Source organism: Varanus komodoensis, unplaced genomic scaffold (assembly GCF_004798865.1).
Source record: "Varanus komodoensis strain SLA01 unplaced genomic scaffold, ASM479886v1 scaffold7_3, whole genome shotgun sequence".
NCBI lineage: Eukaryota > Metazoa > Chordata > Lepidosauria > Squamata > Varanidae > Varanus > Varanus komodoensis.
This window is the reverse complement of record NW_025336480.1, coordinates 24,927,376-24,946,863: the sequence shown is the minus strand read 5'-3', so window position 1 is coordinate 24,946,863 and position 19,488 is coordinate 24,927,376. Positions and strand designations below refer to the sequence as shown.

At 39.2% G+C, this 19,488-nt stretch overlaps 1 protein-coding gene across 7 annotated transcripts in view; it reads left to right on the top strand.

Annotated features, from left to right (window-relative positions):
- SPTLC3 (serine palmitoyltransferase long chain base subunit 3) overlaps positions 1 to 19,488 on the top strand; it is a 106,801-nt gene that overhangs the window by 24,959 nt on the left and 62,354 nt on the right. For all 7 annotated transcript variants that reach the window (XR_006417020.1, XR_006417018.1, XR_006417022.1 and 4 more), the window contains exons 2-3: positions 14,003 to 14,194; positions 18,675 to 18,829. Coding sequence is in view for 2 of the 7 variants with exons in the window: in XM_044454306.1 (XP_044310241.1) it covers positions 14,003 to 14,194; positions 18,675 to 18,829 (347 nt within the window). In the remaining 5 variants the exon portion in view is untranslated. The remainder of the gene's footprint in view (positions 1 to 14,002; positions 14,195 to 18,674; positions 18,830 to 19,488) is intronic.

Below are 19,488 nucleotides of genomic sequence, written 5' to 3'. Positions count from 1 at the left end.
AGTTGCTATCAGTATCTTAGTATTTTGATTAAAAATTTCAATGGGACAATGTAAGTTTACAATTCTACAGTCCTTTCCCAATTTAGAATTATTAGTCTCATTTGTCACCAGAAATCAAGTTCAGATTCTCCCTCCAGTACAGCAGTAAACATGTTTTGTAGAACTCCTTTATAAATATGTCCAACTCGGGGCTTCTCACTTTTCAGATTTTTTAATTATGTGTATATTTCTCCAATATGAATGGACTGAAAAGAATTCCATTCTCAGAAACTGCCTTCACACCATTTTATCTAAAATGTTTTCATTTGAAATCATTTTACAATGATTTTAACATTATTTATTTAGAATCGGGATATGTGCAGAAAACAGGCTTCCATAAAATCTTGAGTATTGTATTTATTTCCTTTGGATTGTGTGTTGTCATTTTTTAGCAGAATAGTTTGTTTTTCTACTTTTCTTTGTAGGACTCTTGCCTATAATTTTGAGTTTTAATTTCCAAATTCATGATAATTCATTTGTCATGGCTATCTGTATTTTTCCTAGTTGGGATACCCAACTCTGCTCTTTTGCTAGTTAATCCAGATACCCTTATGTTTATGTGTGCTCTTAAATTTTGCTGTATTGTCCAATAAAACAAGTGGCATTGACTGACTATTTAAGCATCTTGCTTCCCTTATATACCAGAAATCATTGGTTTCACAGCTTCTCATACAATTGTTTCTTTCATATTGAGGCCTTTGTGGAAAGATTGCATTATTTTTCCCTTATATTTATTTTCTCATTTGATGAGTATCTTAGAATATAGTTTATATGTTTTACATCTACCTGATTAATCCTTTTTTTCCCCAAACAAAGTTACCTCATTTCCTGTGCCACTGTCCCCAACATTAAGGTGTTTCACTGCCAGGAGTATATCACTGCTCCAGGCACTGCTTGTGGAATATAGCCCTAGAATGGCAACACTTGTGGGCGTGAGTTGAGGGAGAATAATTCAGCTGTGTGGCGTTTTAATCTTATGATTGCTAACTTCTTTAGTTTTTTTTAAGGAGAAGCTGGATAGAAGTGCTTTAAATGACCCAAGCAGTCTGAGATGCCCACCTGCTCCTTTTCTCAGTAGTATGAGAAAAGAAGAAATTATTATCCCCCACATATATTACAGAACTCTCACTTTGTTTTACCCATAAAACTACAGAAGAAAAATCAAAATGCTCTCATGCTTTGTAAGCCGCCCCGAGGCTTTCTGCGATGGGGGCGGCATAAAAATGTTATAAATAAATGAGTAAATAAAAATGTCAACACACTTAGCAAATTTTGCACTGTATTTGCCACATGACTTACAACTGAGTATTACAAACTTGAACACTAGATGAGGGACTAGTTGCAATCATCCATATGTACTTGAGTTCTGCAGCCCACTTGGGTCTTGTTCCTAAACAGCCACCAGTCTCCATTGTTTTTCCCAGATGGGTGCATACAGCTTCTAGACATATAAAACAATTATTAGAGCCATGGTGAGCTAAAACAATTATACATATGCCACGTTGTACATGCAAACCCACAATGCTCAAGAGGACTACATGCTTTTCACTTGAAAGCACATGAGAAGAATTGAAGAAGAATGTAAGCAAATAGCTCTGCAAGTATCATTATGCAATAAACAGAACTATTGCAAGTGATAAGTAGGGGTTTAGACTAGCAAGATGTGTAACAACGTGGTGAGCTTTTAAACAAATAGTTCCTTTAATTGGCTGTTCCATTGTAGAGCATAGGCCTGGCTAAGATTATTGGAATACTGAAAATAGATGATTGAAAGTCTCATGCATACTGAAAGGCTGCTACTCTGATTTTATCACTGAAGAGCATGTCAATCCAGTGTGTGTTACTACAGCCTAGCTGGGTGAACTGGGGACAGACAGTTTCTCCCAGATGTGACTACCAGGTTTTCTAATGTAGCACCAAGTCCAGTCTTGGTCTATAGGGATTCCATCTCCATGTTGAGATACTCCATGCATCAGTCGGCCAGTTTTTAATGTCTGTACCTGGGACAGGATTGGGATTCTGTGGGTGTAACACCCACACTGTTATCTAGCAGCGTTCTTGAGTCGCTGTCTGTGGTGGTCTCAAGTGTAGTAATGAGGACTCCAAAGTTTGTGGCCTTATAATGACACTATTATGTCATTATATCAGGAGTGGCTCAGGATTTCATGGGCCTGTATCAGATCATATGTGTTATCAGATGATACTCAGTTCTGCCTCTTATTTTTGTCTACACATCCCAAGGAGGCGATAAACCTCTTGAACCACTATCTGGAAGCTGTCTGGGGGTGGGTGAAGGTGAACAATTTGAGACTTAAGGGAGACAATACAGAGACACTGTGTGTTGGGAAACCAGCTGCTCTTGGTGGAGGTTTACTGCTGGTGTAAGGTAAGGTTACACTCCCCTAAAAGACAAGAATTGAAGAAGGTCCTGAACACTTGCTTATTTACTCTGACCTTTGCCTAATCATATTCTCTCAGGCTGGGTTATAGCTGTAACTGTTTTATAGGTTTTGTCTTAAGCAGGTGTTTATGGTTTCTTGGAATGCTTGCTGTTTTTATTGCTTCATCAGTTTTTTATTATATGGTTTTTATTGTATGGATGTTATTATTGAATAATATATTGGGAGTATTACTGCCTTGAAAGTCTGCCTGAGAATACTTTAAATAAACAAACATTAAGATGTATGAACTCTCCTTCATACTCTGGCCCTTAAGATCCAGACCATGCTAAGCAAAAACAGATGTGGATTCTGTTATGAAAAGTACAATAACCACTCATGATTCCACAGGGCAAGAGCCTCCTGATTCTTATTCTACACATATCATATTTAGTGCCATCTTGGGGTCTTTCATGCTTTCTGACAAGGCTTTTATCATGCCATCATCCTTCTCTTTCATGAAATTTTACAGGGAGTCCAGACAACTTTTTCCACCCATTTCATCCTGTTTTCCCATTGCTTCTTCCAGCTTTCCCCCCTTATTATTGAAAAGTGCTTCATAAGCAGGGATACACCCCATATTTTCTCAATTCCATTGGAAGTATCCTGGGTGATCTACAATGCTAGCAAACATCACTGATGTTGCTCAAGTGTTCCTTGTTGTTAGTGCAACATAAATAGCATTAGCAGCTGGACACTGTTGGTTCCTTCCTCATATGAGAGCCAGTGTGGTGTAGTGGTTAAGAGCATGGGACTGGGACTCAGGTGATCTGGGTTCTAGTCCCCACTCAGCCATGGAGCCAACTGGGTGACTTTGGGCCAGCCACAGACTCTCAGTCCAACCTACCTCACAGGGTTGTTGTTGTGGGGATAAGATGGAGGAGGAGATGTAAGCTGCCTTGAGCCCTTTGTAGGAAAAAGGCAGGATATAAATTGAAACATAAATAAATAATAAATAAATATGTCCTGTATCTTCCATGTCCTTTTTCTCAAGAAAGCTGTCTCTGTTCATTGCCACTGTCTCTCTTTTGTATCCCTGCTTATTGGCTACCCTGCCTCTGGTGAACTCAGCTCGCCTCCCTTAACCAAGTAGTCCCTGACCTTCTTGCATCCAATTTGGAACTGAATCTTGGCCACATTGACATCACATTTCATAGTATGAACATTTTAAATTGTCAGTCTCATTCTTCTACCATGGAATGCTGAAACATATCATGTAAACCCACATATATGCTATATAGCAACACTAAAGACAGTCTTTTAATAAAATAATTATTGCTGCACAATAACACAATCAGAATAACTTTTATTACAGTCACAATTTTGATGTATAACACAGCTGAATGAGGGAAGTATTCATCAAGTATGTAAGCACAGAGATTTATGCTACTTTGTAGAGATGAGAAAGGGCTTAGGGAAGGGTCGAGGAGGAAGAATTCAGTTGTACCAAAGATGAATAATGCCCTTGTGGTCATTAACAAATGGTAAATTGCCTTGAAGATAACTTATAGCAATTTGAAGACAAATTCATAAACGCTGTTCACTTAAAGAAGTACTGTAAGCCAAGCATCTTTATAGCATACTCTTTTCAGCCAGGGCTAATTGTCACACACATCAATAATCTATGATGCATTTGAATGCCATTTTCCTTTGTAATGCTATCTCTTGATAGGCTTCCATGAGCAAATAGAGTAATTAGTCTTTATGCCACAAGGCCTTATTGTCATCTTCAAATATAACTGATAGAGCTAACGTGAGGTTTGAGCTTAACATTTTGCTTAACGGTGATCTGAGCATTTTAGAAACATCAACAAAGATTCTAAACCAAAATCTTGTCATCACTTCACATGTCTGTAATAATAATCCACCACATGTGGCAATACGTTCACATTCCAAACAATCTATTGAGTACAGTGGGCTGGAGTTCTTGTCTTTGAAATTTGGCTTATATACAAATTTGCACAGCACTTTCCCAGATAATCACATAAACAGACTTTTGCATTTCATGTTGATCCCTCCAGTTAGTATGAGGACATTTGGAGAAAATCTTTTTTTCATATATTAATTCAAATAATGATAAACAAAGACCTTTATATCATTTTATATCACACACATACACACAGTTTAACATACCTGTCAAAAGAAATGATTTTTTGTATAACCTATTTGGCAAATTTGATCTGTTTTAACAGGGAAATATAAGCAGATTTAATGGCTGTATATTTAACTGTTGCCAAAAGAAAGTGCATAAGAAAAGTGAATGGGATATAGCTCTCCTCTTTCTGGAGCACCTAAAGAGTTGGAGAAGTGTGAGAAATATCGAGGGGATTGAGAACTGTTAGGTCAGTACTTAAGACCACCTTTTGGAGCAAAAATATAGTCAGTGCTTTGCTTTTCCCTTAATAGTTCTCTCATTGCAGCTGTCAAGTTTGTGCAACTTTATCTATATGCAAACTTGCTTTGTCAATGTCCACAGATCTTACACAGGGGACAGTTACCAGGACAATGGCCAAGTGAGCCTCCACATTTCAGACTACCATAAGTGCACACCTGCAAAAGACAGAATTAAAAAAAAACCCAAAATTAAATTGCATGCATTTATGCCACTACCAACACTCCCAAGAAAGGGTGGGATAGCAAACCAGTGATGGTCACTTCAAAATGCCATTTGAAGTAATTGTCACTGGTAGTGGCACAGGACTCTAAAAGAAGAAGAAAAAGAGCATATGACAGAGTCTTGACCAGAGCAGGAACCAGGGAGACAAGATAAGTTCTGCTGCCAGAGCCTTATGATACTGGCTGGAGAACTGAGTAAAAAGAAGAACAACCCACAGTAAATATGATGGACTGTTAGTGCACTGTGGTTTGTTTGGTGCATCATTCACACTATGCAGCTTATTCATAAGATGGGTTGAAATGCTATGCTGAAATGCCAGTGGAGGTAGATCATCTCTTCCACGACTTTACAATATCCAGAGAACCTCTGTTCAGAGTCACATGCTTCTATACCCCAAATACTCCTGAGAATGTAGGATTTTACAAGAAATAAATCTGACCTTTGCTGAGTACACAATACAGATGTTCACACTCATGTAGACCTTTCAGTTTCTTATTCCCCATTTATATGTTAACTGAGTTCATAGATATATAAAAATAAGTAGGTCAGACTTTCTTCCTCCAATTTGTGTCTAAAGAATAAGTGTTGAAAGTGGCCTTACATCATTGTAAGATCTCAAACTGTAGTGTATCTATAGTGGTAACTGTTGTAGTTTCTAAAAGAATCTTAGGCATGTATGTTAACTCCCTGGATTTTTATATCTGTTTTGTTTTTGAAGTAGTGCAAAGCACTGCTTCCTCTGAACTTTATGCAACCTGGGATATGGGCAACTTCCTTATTCTGAAACACTTCTTGAAAAATAGGAGGATTATTTGGTATATAAACTGGAATTTTATAGTCATTTAATCCAATTTGTATTTTCATAGATAGGATAGGTTGGCATACATACATATTGTACATAGTGACATACATACATACATATTGTATGTGGTGACATACATACATCCTTTATACTTTGTCCTTGTCCAATCTTAACATTCAGTCTGGAGACCAGAGGCCTAATACATGGGTCCTCAAACTATGGCCCGGGGACCGGATCCGGCCTGCCATGCCCATTTGGACCCGCCACGTGCATGTCCACATGCACGCCCGCTGCTGCCCACCTCCCCCCGCGTGCAGGAGACAGCAGTTTGCTCACTCGGAGAAAACGATCTCCAAATGAGCAAACCTCTGCCTTGCGTGCCAGCCTCGCAGCGCATGCCCACCCCGCCTTGCCTCCCCTTGCTGTGCGCACCCGCCTGTGCCTCGCTGTGTGCCCTGCCCCCGCATCAGCTCACGCCTGCACGCGCCACCCCCGCACCGGCCCGCGCGCACTACCAGGCACCACCTTTCCGGCCCACGCACAGCACCGGCAGCTTTCAACTGGCCCCCTGGTGAAAAAGTTTGAGGACCCCCGGCCTAATAGCTCCCTCACATGTTCAGTGGCCATTAAATCGTACCAATAGCACTCATTCTCAGTGCATGTAACTTTTATGGTGGTGCTGTGAAAACATGTTGGCTTCTCCTATACAAAGAATCCCTTCAGGAACTATATAATTCTAGGGCTTGTTCTTGAGAGAGTACATCTTATAGTGTAGCACACACATCTTTTTTCCTCAAGTCACAAGTCCTTGAATTCATTTTAAAGTGTGTTACATACTTGATTGTAAAATGTGTGTTTTCAGGAGGACTGAGCAGACAGTACACTTAGGATCAGATGCACAAGTTCAAATTAGTGTTCAAGAAGTTCTAACCTTAAATCACCAAGAGTTACACTCACTAGTTTGCAAAAGCATGCAAAATCCAAACGATGCAATTGCAACTAGAAAATTGATTGTGGGGAGGCAGGGGAGTCTGGTGGGCAGGAAGGGTAGGAGACCAGAGTTTGAGGCATCAGACTAAGAAGTATCTATTGTCTTGATGAGTAATGGTCATATGAGCAGAAGAGAATGGATATCTCTAATGCTGATGGGGGATGAGCAGCTACTGGGTAGCACTAGTAGTTGAAGGTGGCACTGACAAAGGAACTTTCACAGACAGTGTCAGTGATGCTGAAGCTAATTCTGGCTAGTACTATGCAGAAGAAGCCAATTGTAAACCACTTCTGAATCTTCTTACCTTGAAAACACTTTGATGAATTAATCCAAAATGAAACAAGAATTAGTGCCAGAAGATGGAATGCCCAGGTTGGAAGGCATTCACCTAACGAGTGGAGAAAAGTAAAGGACAAGTAGAAAAAGTACTGTCACTAATGATGCAACTAGATCAAAGCTGACATGCACAGAGTACCAATAGAACAATTCCATGCTGCAGAGACTGAATTGTTCCAAATCCTAAAAAGAAAATGCCAACAAGTATGGAAAACAAAGCAATGGCCCACAGATTGGAAATGCTCAATATACATTCCATTTTCTTAAAAAAGAGAAGCTAATTTGTGCAGCAAATACAGAACCATTGCTCTAATTTCCCATGCAAATAAAGTGATGTTTAAGGTGTTGCAGCAAAGAGTTTTACCTTATTTGGAGCAAGAAATACCTGACATTCTAACAGGATTCTAAAAAGGTAGAGGCAGTCAAGGAAATCATGCAAATATGCTAGGGATGTGTGAAGGTTGGGAATTTGTCACATTTCCTAGGCTCAGTTTCCTGGACTGAGCCTCAGCATTTGTGGGACACTCACCATGAATCAAGCCCCCAAGCAGCACCCTTTTCCTGTGTAAGGTGCAGCCACTGAAGAAAGCTGATCATGTGGGGCTTGTGAGGAAGGGAGCTACACACAACTGCTAGCAGTGCCCCTTTCCTGCACCATTTGCAGCCAGTGTTTGAGTGGCTACAACTCACTCCAAAGAAGGCTGGTTGCAAGGGATGCAGCAGAAAGGAGCCTCACACAACTGCTGTGCAAGCAGCATCCCTCTTCTGCACCAACTGCAGCCATCTTTTGGGCTACTGCACCTGAAGTTAAATAATGTTGCCAGTTGCTCAGGTCTTTTTGGACTTCCTTTCAGTGTGGCTTGATTTGTAAGACTGGGCTGAGCACAAGAGGAACCCCACAAATGCTTGGTGGGACAGATTCCAATAAGCATGAGAGGATGTTTGGCTTAAGAAAACTTAGACCTTAAGGATCATCAACTGGAAACCTGTACCAATTTCTTCCCCACCATCACTGCCCCATGCCAGCTCGAAATGACAGTGATGATGTTTGTAGCAACAGAATATGCTAGCAGGCCATTTTTGTTTTTGTTTTTTAGTGATGGAGTTGCAGTGTTTGGTTGCTGCTTATTTTTCAAGCTAGATCTTCGGGAACTCTAGTTGCTATACATGTGCTATCCTTAGAAAGAAGAGTATATATAGAAATTTGCTATTTTCAGATTCTTTTTGAGATGTCTCAGGGTATCTAGAGAACATGGGGCGAGGAAACTGGAGAAGAATCATACTCTGAGAAGCAAAAGATTGCACAGCTGCTGGCTACTGCCCAAAGGATGCCTGAGGCATGCAGTACTCTTCAAATATGAATAAATCTATATCTTCCTAGGCAAATTACAAAATCCTCACTTTTGCTTATTGCACTATGTGGAAGTTTAAAACGAAGAGTTAACCTTTCAGTATAAATGTCATGGTCTAAGTGCCATGCTTGAGGGCCAGTGTGCTTTAACAGTGAACAGTGTTGAACTGGGACTTGGGACTCATTTGAAAACTGGGAACTTGGGAATTCTAGCACCCATGAGTTTGGGCCAGTCACAGACACTCAGCCTAACCTACTTTGCAGGGTTATTATGAGGATAAAATGGAGAGGGCAAGAACCATGTAAGCAGCCTTGGGTTCTCACATGCAAGTGATATAAATGTAATAATAATACTGAAGTAATGATTCTAGAAAATGCTCACTTCAAAACCAGATGCTATTGCATGATTTGTCTAAGTTAGGAATAGGAAGCATATGGTCCTTCAAGTGTTATTGCACTGTAACTCCCATCAACCCTAAGCATAGCTGGTAGTAAGGCTTGATGGGCACTGAAGTTCAATAACTGGGGTGCCACATATTCTCCATCCCTGGCATAGAGGCTGAGTGATTTCTGATTTGACAAAGTATATACAGGCTTTCTTCCCCAAATTTTTATAGCTTTTGTAGTCCAAAATGCTTGTGTTAAATTTTAAGTGTTTTTACATTTGTAGGGACCCATTTGCCCAGTAGGCAATTCTTAAAATAGCTAGTTAAATATCTGCATCTGTATATATTGGGATTTTTTAATACCTGATTGGCTGAATGTTGGTCATTTAACTAGCAGTACATAGATCCAGGATTATGACAAAACACACAGACACCCACCCCCCCACCCACATACACATGTTGTTGAGGTTTATTTTGAAAATTGGCCAGTAAAGACATATTATGATTCATGTGAATAAAACGCTTGTTCTTACATCTGTCACTGCAGTGGTTAAGAGCATGGGACTGGGACTCAGGCGATCTGGGTTCGAGTCCCCGCTCGGCCATGGAGCCCACTGGGTGACTTTGGGCCAGTCACAGACTCTCAGCCCAACCTACCTCACAGGGTGGTGGTTGTGGGGATAAGATGGAGGAGGAGAATGATGTAAGCTGCCTTGAGCCCTTGGTAGGAAAAAGGCAGGATATAAACCCAAAAATAAATAAATAAAAAATAAAAACCTGGTAGCTTCAGGGAATGTGTAATCCAGCAGATTAAGCAGGGTATCTTCATCTCAGTTCCATTCATGTCTGCATTTCTGTACCCTCTGTTAGTGTTTTCCTTAAGCTTCTGGTCTACAATTTTTGTTATCATTATACTAATCTACATAGTTCAAGATCATAGTACACTCATCTCACTCTGTAGTTTATGTAAGGTTTACTTATACAGACTAATAGTAATACATATTAATAGTAAATTATCAGTACATTGTCACATGTATCTTATGGGAGCTGCTCACTTCAGAATACAGTTGAAAGCAGTTTTCTAAGTGCTGTTGACCAGGGTGATTACTTATATGGCCATTCCACTTGAGACTGCAAAAATCTTTTGTTTCTTCTTTTTGGAAAGAGGTTATAACAGAAATAAACTTTGTACTGGAACATCATTTAATATTTACTGATCCATATGTCCTCTTAAATTGTCTACTTAAAAGGATAAATGCTTACCTATTATAATGAAATGAATAAAGCGCTAATTTGCAATAATTTGCAAATGGGTGTTTATATAGATACTTGGTCTGTTTTTATTGAAGTTCATGAAGAATAATTAGAAACTCATCCTCATAGATACCCGTATTTCATATGCATGCACTGAAATTGGTATACAGGCAGTCCCTTGAGTTATGAACATCCAAGTTATGAACAACCTGTACTTACGAATGAACTGCCATAAAGCCTATTGGTTTTTAAAAAATTAATGCAGAAAATCATTGTTACCAATTTCACAATAAAATAATATGGGTTTTTTCTTTCTCTTTTTAAATCATCAATGACTATGCTGCATTTGGATAGTAAGCTGTGAGATAATGCTGATTCCTGAGAATACAAGTTAGTAAGCATTCCCAAAGCACTTGCACTTCCCATCTTCTCTATATCCCCTCCATTTATCTTGTCTTTGTATAAATGTTCTGTGGCGCCTTAAAGACAATAGTGCTTCTGAGCCTCTGTCCATTAGCTATACTATAAGAAACGATCTGTCCCTAAAAATAGTCTTGCTAACAGTATATTTCAGGCTGCTGATCTTGAAAATATGCAGAAATGTTCTTTTTGTTTGCATCTTAACAAAAGTGATCATATTTACTGAACTAGATTGCATGTCACACTGAGCCACTGAGAATAAGCCAATGTGGATTGGTTGTTCACTCACTAATCCACATTCCTCTCAACAGATGATCAAGCGTTCTGAAGCATAACAGAGTTCATTTCCCCTTGAATCCCCCTGTTCATTCCCAGCACATAACCACATGTGCCTTTGCAGCACAGCACCTTGTTTTATAGCTGCTGCTTCTCAGTGGAAACAGGGTTCCCTGTCCCATCCAACTCCCTATGCAACTTAGCTTCTCTCATGTTCTCTCACTTTTGGGAGCAATTCCTTCGTTCTCATTCTGTCCTTTTTAAAGACTTCTGTGCTTTGTAAGTGCACTTTTTAATAGCACAGATGGATTCATAATTGTAATTGTTTTTCCCCAGATTTGTCTATCTGTACAGTCAGTAATAGTACAGTTATCTTGTCAATTGCCTTGTATAGTACCTCCTTCACTTGGCACTTCCCTTGTCAGCAAACTCTGAAAGCAGCGACTCAATGAGACAGAGCTTTGCGACAGACACAATTACTACAGCAGTATGTTAGATTTATTTCTGCAGTGATAATTTATAGAATAACTGCTCTAAGAAAGCATGAATGAGTCCTGCAATTGTTCATGCTTGCACAAGTGCAATGAGGACAAAAAGAGGCTGCTGGAACACACATGGAGCAGTTAATCTGAGAAGAGATTTGCAAGTGAAATTTCTGTGTTGGTGGGATGGACATGGTAACTGATAATGGAAAAGGAAGGTTGGAAGCAGTACTACTAAGACTGTAAGGAGCAGCCAGGCTTTTTACCCCTCTTGACAGGCAGCTCTGTAGTCATGCCGAGGAACTGCAGACCAGTAACATGACAAGCCACCCTCAACAACAAGGTATGTTTCCTTAGGGTAGCTTGTGCATAGTTAACAAACCACACTGAATCCTCTGTACTGGGTTCATTGGTCAGGATAAGTCATGCTAACCCAAACAAATTTCACAACACACTGTGGCTTATCAAGTCATACAGATCAGTTAACAGTGCGCATGTTTGTATTATTACAAAAGAAAAATAAGGCATGGTGGCTTATTTTTTCCCGTTTGATGGTACAACCCAACCCACTGGTTCACATGACACAATATTTCATGTTGTTTTTCTCTCATATTTGTGATGATGTCGATACCAAGCATGGTTTCTTCAGTGTGGTTTTTAACAAAGCACAATCCACCCTGAACCTCATGGTTGAGTTTTTCAAGGTGGCTTGTCATGACATGCAATGGGATCTGTTTGACTTGTTTGAAAGGACTGTAGAAATGACCTGACAAGAGGAGCAAAACTGTGGCCACTGTTGGGAATAAAAGGAGACAGTTATTCTTGGCATACATTCCAAGGTCAGGCAGATAAATACTCAAGAGGTGATGAGGGGTCCTGGGAACCAGAATTCTCAAGCATTGAATTGAAGGAAGTAGAGGGGCTTATCTCAAGGGCACCTTCCCAAGAAGTTCAGGTGGATGTTGAAAACAGTCAGGATTTACAACTGTAAAGGAGAATGGTGGAAAGGAATGGTTAGATTGGGTTCGGTGAACCACTCCTTGCATGCTAAGAGACTCATTCTTTGCTGCTTATGCTTACTGGGATTGCACTGGAGAATAAAGAGCTTTTGCCAAAAAATAGTCTGTGTTTTGAAAAGTGTGATGTGGGGGAACCTGGCTTGTGACAACCACCCCTCACAATGCCTTCAACTCCTCCTCCTCCAACTCAGCACTTCATTTGATGGTAAGCAGCTTTAGACCCTTGTGAGCTGAGTTTGTACAGCTCTGTGTGTAGGCATAATCAATATAATTACGGGAAAGCATGGATGCTCCCAATTTGGGACTAGCATTTTTGGAGAAGTGATTTACACTTTCTTCCTCCTGTTTTCCGTACTCAATTTCTTCCATGTATTTAGGGAGGGTTAATAAAGGGGGGGGGGAGTCTATTTTTCTTTTTTTCAATCATTTCTGAGACGTGTTATTTTATCAGAAAAACGGGCATAGGGAAGTATATATGTCAACAAATATTCCCAAGACAAGAAAGTGGGAGGGAAGGGAATCTCATCACAGCAGTATAGATTTATCTTACTGCAAAGGCTCCTGGAATATGCACTGGAAGCTATAGGATGAGAAGGAAATTAACTATGATAAGCTAGCAAGTGCCTGATTTTTATTTTATTTTATTTTATTTTATTTTATTTTATTTTATTTTATTTTATTTTGGGGCAGCAGTGTGGCTTAGCAAGCACTTGAGTAACTTACCATGCTGTGTTGCCACATCCTTAGTCACATACATACATGAACTCAAATTGTGTACATATGTAACAACAAATGTGAGACTAAAGGGTCTTTTACACGAAATGTGATGTGCATACAGCAGATCTATACAACACTGTAGAATAGTTACTTCTAAAGTCAACTGGCTGGCGGAGGAAGAATAGCTCAAAAAGGATTCAATTTCACAATTGCAGCTGCTTTACACACAGGTTCACATTATAAACAAGAAAGATGATGAGAACAATGGAATCCTACTCTTGATTCCATGGAAGGTCATTGTTCCTTGATTGAGTTAAAGCAAATTTATTGCATATTGGAAGATGATTAATTACTGGAAAGTGTCATAAAATGTGCCTCAGCGGTATCTAAACCTATTGACTTTCCAGGGCAGGGGAAACCATTTCAAGAGTGGACCATATTTCCCATGAAGGCTCTTGATTGGCTACTTTAAATGTGCTGTATGGATTAACTGGTTGGGCTGTGGCTTGGCAATCAGATAGACACTTAAGAGTTCAATGGAAGGCACTTCCAGTGGAGGAAGTTCATGCACAATTATTCTGGTCCCTCTGCAACAGTTAGGGCATTATTGTCATTTTCAACAGCTTATTTTTCCTGTGTTTCTGCTGTTGCTTTTAAAACAAAAATAAAATTTTGAGCAAGAATGTCACGGAAAGAAAATAAGCACAGGTATGCATGGACAGAAAGCGAACAGTATGGCTGGCAATGCAGATGAGTGTGGGTGAGGTAGAGCAATTGATGTATACACATATGAAAAACAAGAATCTTTAAAGTAAATTGTAGTTTTAAGCTTATGTGAAATGTTATCACTATAATTTTCTGTTTCCATTTTCAGGAAAATGGTGTAACAAATGGAGGCATCTACAAAAAAACATTTAATGAGTCTTTTGAACAAGCTCCAATGTATGTTGCTGTTCTTACATTTGTGGGTTTTGGAGTAGCAACATTATCCGGCTACCTGCGAGATTTCTTGAGAGCCTATGGATTACAAAAGGGTGTTGGCCCCACAGAACGGAAAGAACAAAAGGTATATAGTCCTGAAATGCCATGAACTTCCCCAATTCCTTTCTAAGAAGCCAAGCAGGAAGGCGATGTCTGGAACGTGTTACCAAGAGAAAGCTTTTTCCCCTATCAAGTTTTAGATCTTTGTTGTTTCTCCTCAGAATATTTTCAGAAAGCCAAGTACAGAAGTGTATGCTTGTGGGGGATTCAGATTGGAGAGAAAACCCTGGCTGACAGTAGTTTATCGCTGTTACAGTACCTTACCTCTTTTTGCAAAACATAAATCAGAGGTTGCCATCATAACATCTGTAAAATTCTCCACTCCCAGCTTCCTAAAAAAAAAAAAAAAAATCAGGTTCCAGGTTCTTCCTGTTCCTAAACCTCCAGCTGTTCAGAAAGAGAAAGAAGATGTCACTTCATGGCTCACTAGTTCCTGCAGACATTTTCTCTTTGCTGTCTCTATCTTTCTACTCATAGGTTTTAGCCTTGCTATTTCTCTTCAAGCAAGCCCTTTCCTCACTATTTTTCTTTCTTGTTCACACCGAGTTTTTTTCTTCCTCATAGCTTTGCTCTTTTACTAGCACCCATCCCTTTAACTTGCTGCTGCTAGTTTTGCAGTTTTCTTTCCCATCTATCTCTTTCTTTTCTCTACCTCCTAGCCTTACAGTTTCTTTCCCCTCTATCTCTTTTCTTTTGTATTTCTTGTAGCCATCCCATTTTTACACACACACCCTTTTGACCAGGCAAGCTGTAATAGTAGCCATTATGTGACTAGCCACATTCTCCATAAGAGCCATTTTTTGATTTTGTCCACAGTAATTTCTTAAATTCCCAAAGGTTTCCTTCAGTTTAAAAGGTCTGGGATCCCTTGACTTAGATCTGGTCCTCCAGGGTTCCCCAGTTGGCCATGCCGTGAGTTGGTTTCTATTCCATGCCGGGCAGCAACCCTCTATCATTACATGATTTTTCAGCTTTTGCATGATTTCTCCCCATTCTAAAGAATTGAAATGCCTCTGCTCACACTTAGTTAAAAGCAGTGAGAGCTTAAGCTAAAGTATGCTAGCAATTTGCTCCTTTCATCTACCTAATTTGTCTTTGTCCCTGCACATTGCTAGAATGTGTACCATGAGAGCTTCTCTGAAATTGAATGTGGGGCTCAAGCTGAAACAGGTTCAACATCCCTGATCTAAAGCATTCATGGGATCTGACTAGAAATCAAAGTACAGTGAAGGAAGGCAAGTATTGGCCCATTTCTAACATCACAGTAAGCCATAAATTAGTGAGACATGCATAAGCAGGAACAAGATGCAGTAAGCTTTAGGTTCATGCCCTCCTCCCTCCCCTTTTTTCCTCTTACAGTGTCCAGGAATTCAGAAGCTTTCATTCTGCTTTTGATTAACCACAGATTATATGGCATCTGGATATGGAAGTGTGGTTTCTGACGCTGACTTGTTTTAGACCAGAGGTGGTGACCTGTAGCCCTCCCAAAGTTTTAACCAGTATCCCAGATCATTGATCATGGCGGTTGGGGTTTATGGGTGGTGAAGTTTAAGTCAATCAGGAGAACCATAACTTCCTCATGATTAGACTAACCATAGTTAATGTTAAGCACAGGCTGTTACAGCAGTCAAGTCAACAAACTGCAGTTCATCAAAAGCTTCTGAACTCTTTCCCCTGGCCTCTTGGAAATTTAAGAGAAAGTGTAGGAGCCTGTCACTTATTTCTGCTTGGCACACTAAGCCTTGGTTTAGTGTAGCATGCAAACCAGGCTGTAGTCTCTTAACTCTTAAAAACAAACTAAAAAATGACTTGAACAAAGGATGGTATTCCAGTGTGCGTGCATGTGTACACTTACGTTCACCCACGCATAGTGAGAATATAAGACCTTTTTAAAAATTCAAAATATTTTTAGAATTGAATCACTGTAAAAAGTAAAAGACATAGGTGTTTGCTTTTCAGTATCCATAAGAAAAATTAGGTGATACTAATATGAGCTCCTTCCTTTTATTAGTTTATAATTATAATGGTAGATGGTGCAGTGGTTTTGGGGAATGTAAGGGAGGAATCATCTCAGTGGCAGGCCATGTGCTTTGCATGTGTTCAGATGCTGGCATCTCCAGTTAGAAACATAAGAACCTAAGCCATATTAGATCAAACCAAGGGTCTCTCTAGTTCAATATTTGTTCACATGGCACCAATCTAGTTGCCAAGGGAAAAGCCACGAACAGGATATGACTGCAATGACACCCTACTCCTCAAGTTCTCCTATTACTGTGACAAGAAGTAGCAAGCTATCAAAAGGGGCAGATAGCCACTGATAGAAAAGAGTTTTTCATGAGACCCTAGAGAACTGCTGCTCTTTGAAGCAGACACTATTAGGTCCATAGGACAAATACTTTGCCTCCTATGTTCTTAGTAAGGATGTTGGAGAAATCCCTCAATGGATTCAAATGAGTGAGGATTTTAAAAGATTTGACCTGCAGATTCCACAATCTGCAGATTCCACAAGCGAGTTTTTCCAAATCACACATTTTCCACAGACTTGCAGATCATTTTTTTTTACTTTCTAAAATTGAGTGCAAATTTATATATGCAAAAAGAATATACATTAATGGTGTCTTTTAAAAAACTGCCAAAATATTTATTTCCGCCCATAAGATAAAATGTGAAAATGCACATCTGCACAATTTCTAACATGAATGGAAGTTCAGGAAATTGAGAAAAATCCAATTCCCTCAATGAACAGACCAACGTAGCAAAAGATGGTTAATATATCCATGAAACATAGATGAAACAGATTTAGCAAAATGTATACATCCCAAATTCCTATTAGTTATTTTGCAAATAGTTATTTGTATCAATCACAATTTAGCATGAAGCTGTATATATTGCAAAAGCACAAGGCTTCTGGGCCTTTACACCTATCTTGAGTGTGCCATCCAGTACATTTGTATTCATAGTTTGTTGGCTTGCTGACAACTTAGTTAATACAAAAGGATCAATTTCCACTTAGAATGTTCAGGCATCCCAACTTTTTTTTTTAAGATAGGGATAGTTTATGAATTCAGCTGAAAATTTCAGGTAATGAAAGGAATAGCCATGAAACAAACCTACAATGTAAGCAGTTAGTATACAATGTAGTCCCATTATGCATGTCCTTGTGTCTCCTCTTCCTCCTCCATGTCAAACAACTACATAATAATCAGAGAAAGATGAAGGTGTCCAATTGGCCATGTAACATGTAATATTTCCCAGTCTCTGTGTAGTCAAAATGAAGTCTACCTTCATATGATGTGTGTTTTCCATTATAAGTCTGTGGATCGAGCATCAGATGCTTTTGGCATAAGGTATAAATACGGAGTTGAAGCAGCATTCAGTGTGACATTTACAGCTTACTTCAGGGTTGATATTTTATGCATACATAATGAGAACAAGTATAGAGCACTTCTTGCTAAACACTTACTGTCCTGTTAGCAATGCTGTGTTAATCAGGTTAACAGATTTTTAAAAACTGTCCACTGATCTAATAGACATTTTACTTTCCTATTCAGGAAATCCCCTTAACAATAGCACGCGTAAGTGGTTCCTAAACTACAGTGTTGCAATCTGATAGAAGTGCCTTTTAAAACCTTACAAAGAGTTTTTTAACTGTGCCTTGTTTGGTAAACAGGTACATTAGTATAAAAGGTAGAAATATGATATAACCCAGAAGTGTGGTGCTTTTTAAAGATCAGGCACAAAAGCAAGGAAACTCTACAAATTCCTGAGTCAGAGCTTACAGCTGTGTCTCTTGTACATGTATGCACACTTCTTTCAAGGGATCCTTACAAATAGTTCCCCTGTACTAACCATGTGATTTGTTCCAGTATTTGAAGTAGGTCTCAAGGCGTACCCCATCCTTAATTCCAAGCTCTGAAGGCCTAGCCAAGCAAAAAGATCTAAAAGGTGCTTAAGTTTGGGCTTTGTATTAGGGGACAGTGCTCCAAAAAAGCCAGCCACCAAAAATACATCTGGTGCAGTTTTATCCCTTTCTTTCTCCAAGGAGCTTGGGGCACTAAACGTCATATTCTTATCTCACCCACATACCTACACCCATTTTAGCCATACATTTTACCCTCACATACACCTTATCTGTGGAGTGAGTAACTGGCCTAAGGTTGCTCAATAAACAGCATAGCTGAATAAGAATTTCAATCTGGGACTCCTCCTCCTAGTCTGACACAATAAATGGTGGAGTCCTTTATACACTGTGTGCATGCATATGTTTACATGTATTCTGCCTTGTGTCCTCTACTTTCCCAAAGAGTTTAAATTTAAACTGGGGGTGCTTAGAAGCCAAAATCTTTGGGTGGAATGCTGTGGAGCTCAGACTAGCAGCTGCCATTAAAAAGAAAAGACGACGACGAAAATCTTAAATTGATACAGATTTCTTAGAAATGCAACTTAACACAATTATTTTTCTTTTTCTTTTTCTTTCCTTTTTTTCTTTGAAAAAAAAACCTTAGGATTTTGTACCACTTTATCAAGATTTTGAAAACTTTTATACAAGAAACCTCTACATGCGAATAAGAGACAATTGGAGCCGCCCTATCTGCAGTGCTCCTGGACCAAAATTTGACTTGATGGAACGTGTTTCAGATGACTACAACTGGACATTTAGGTGGGTCAGGCTAATAAGTATAGGTAGTGATCACAAAAGTAAAATGTATCTCTCTTGCTGACTGTGTAGCAAACCTTTGTCTTTTGTAATTGCTTCCTTTTTTTTTTTTTTTTTTTTTGGTAGTAGCACAGAAGTCTGACAGGTTAATTGCTTTTCTAACCAATTTTTATAACAATTGTGCCTTGATTGTGACTCCAATATAGAAGTGAAATTAGCTTCAACAAAAACTTGGGAACATCTCTTTCCGTTTGCTGCTTTCATTCCCCTACCACTGAAGATGTGGCTTTTCTTTCAAGCAACCTATGTGGTTTTCTGTTTCTGCTATCTCATAATGTCACCTTAAAAAAAGTAAAGCTTTTTAGACTCATATTTGTAGAGGCACAGTTTTGAACATGGGATAGGATAAAATAAACTCATCCAAACAAAAAGGTCACAAATAGCTTCCAGGGCTGGTTATCAGGATAATGTGGTAGAAACTGTTTTGTCCCTAAGTTAAAAAATAAATACCATTTATTTTTAGATGGTATTTTAAAGGCCTGACTAACCCCAGAGTTACACCTGATTTGCCAGAATTCAGACCAGTTGCTCATATAACCTAGATGCATGCATGGATTATCTTCCTGCCCAACCTCTAACCCCATGAAATACTGTGGTTGTGC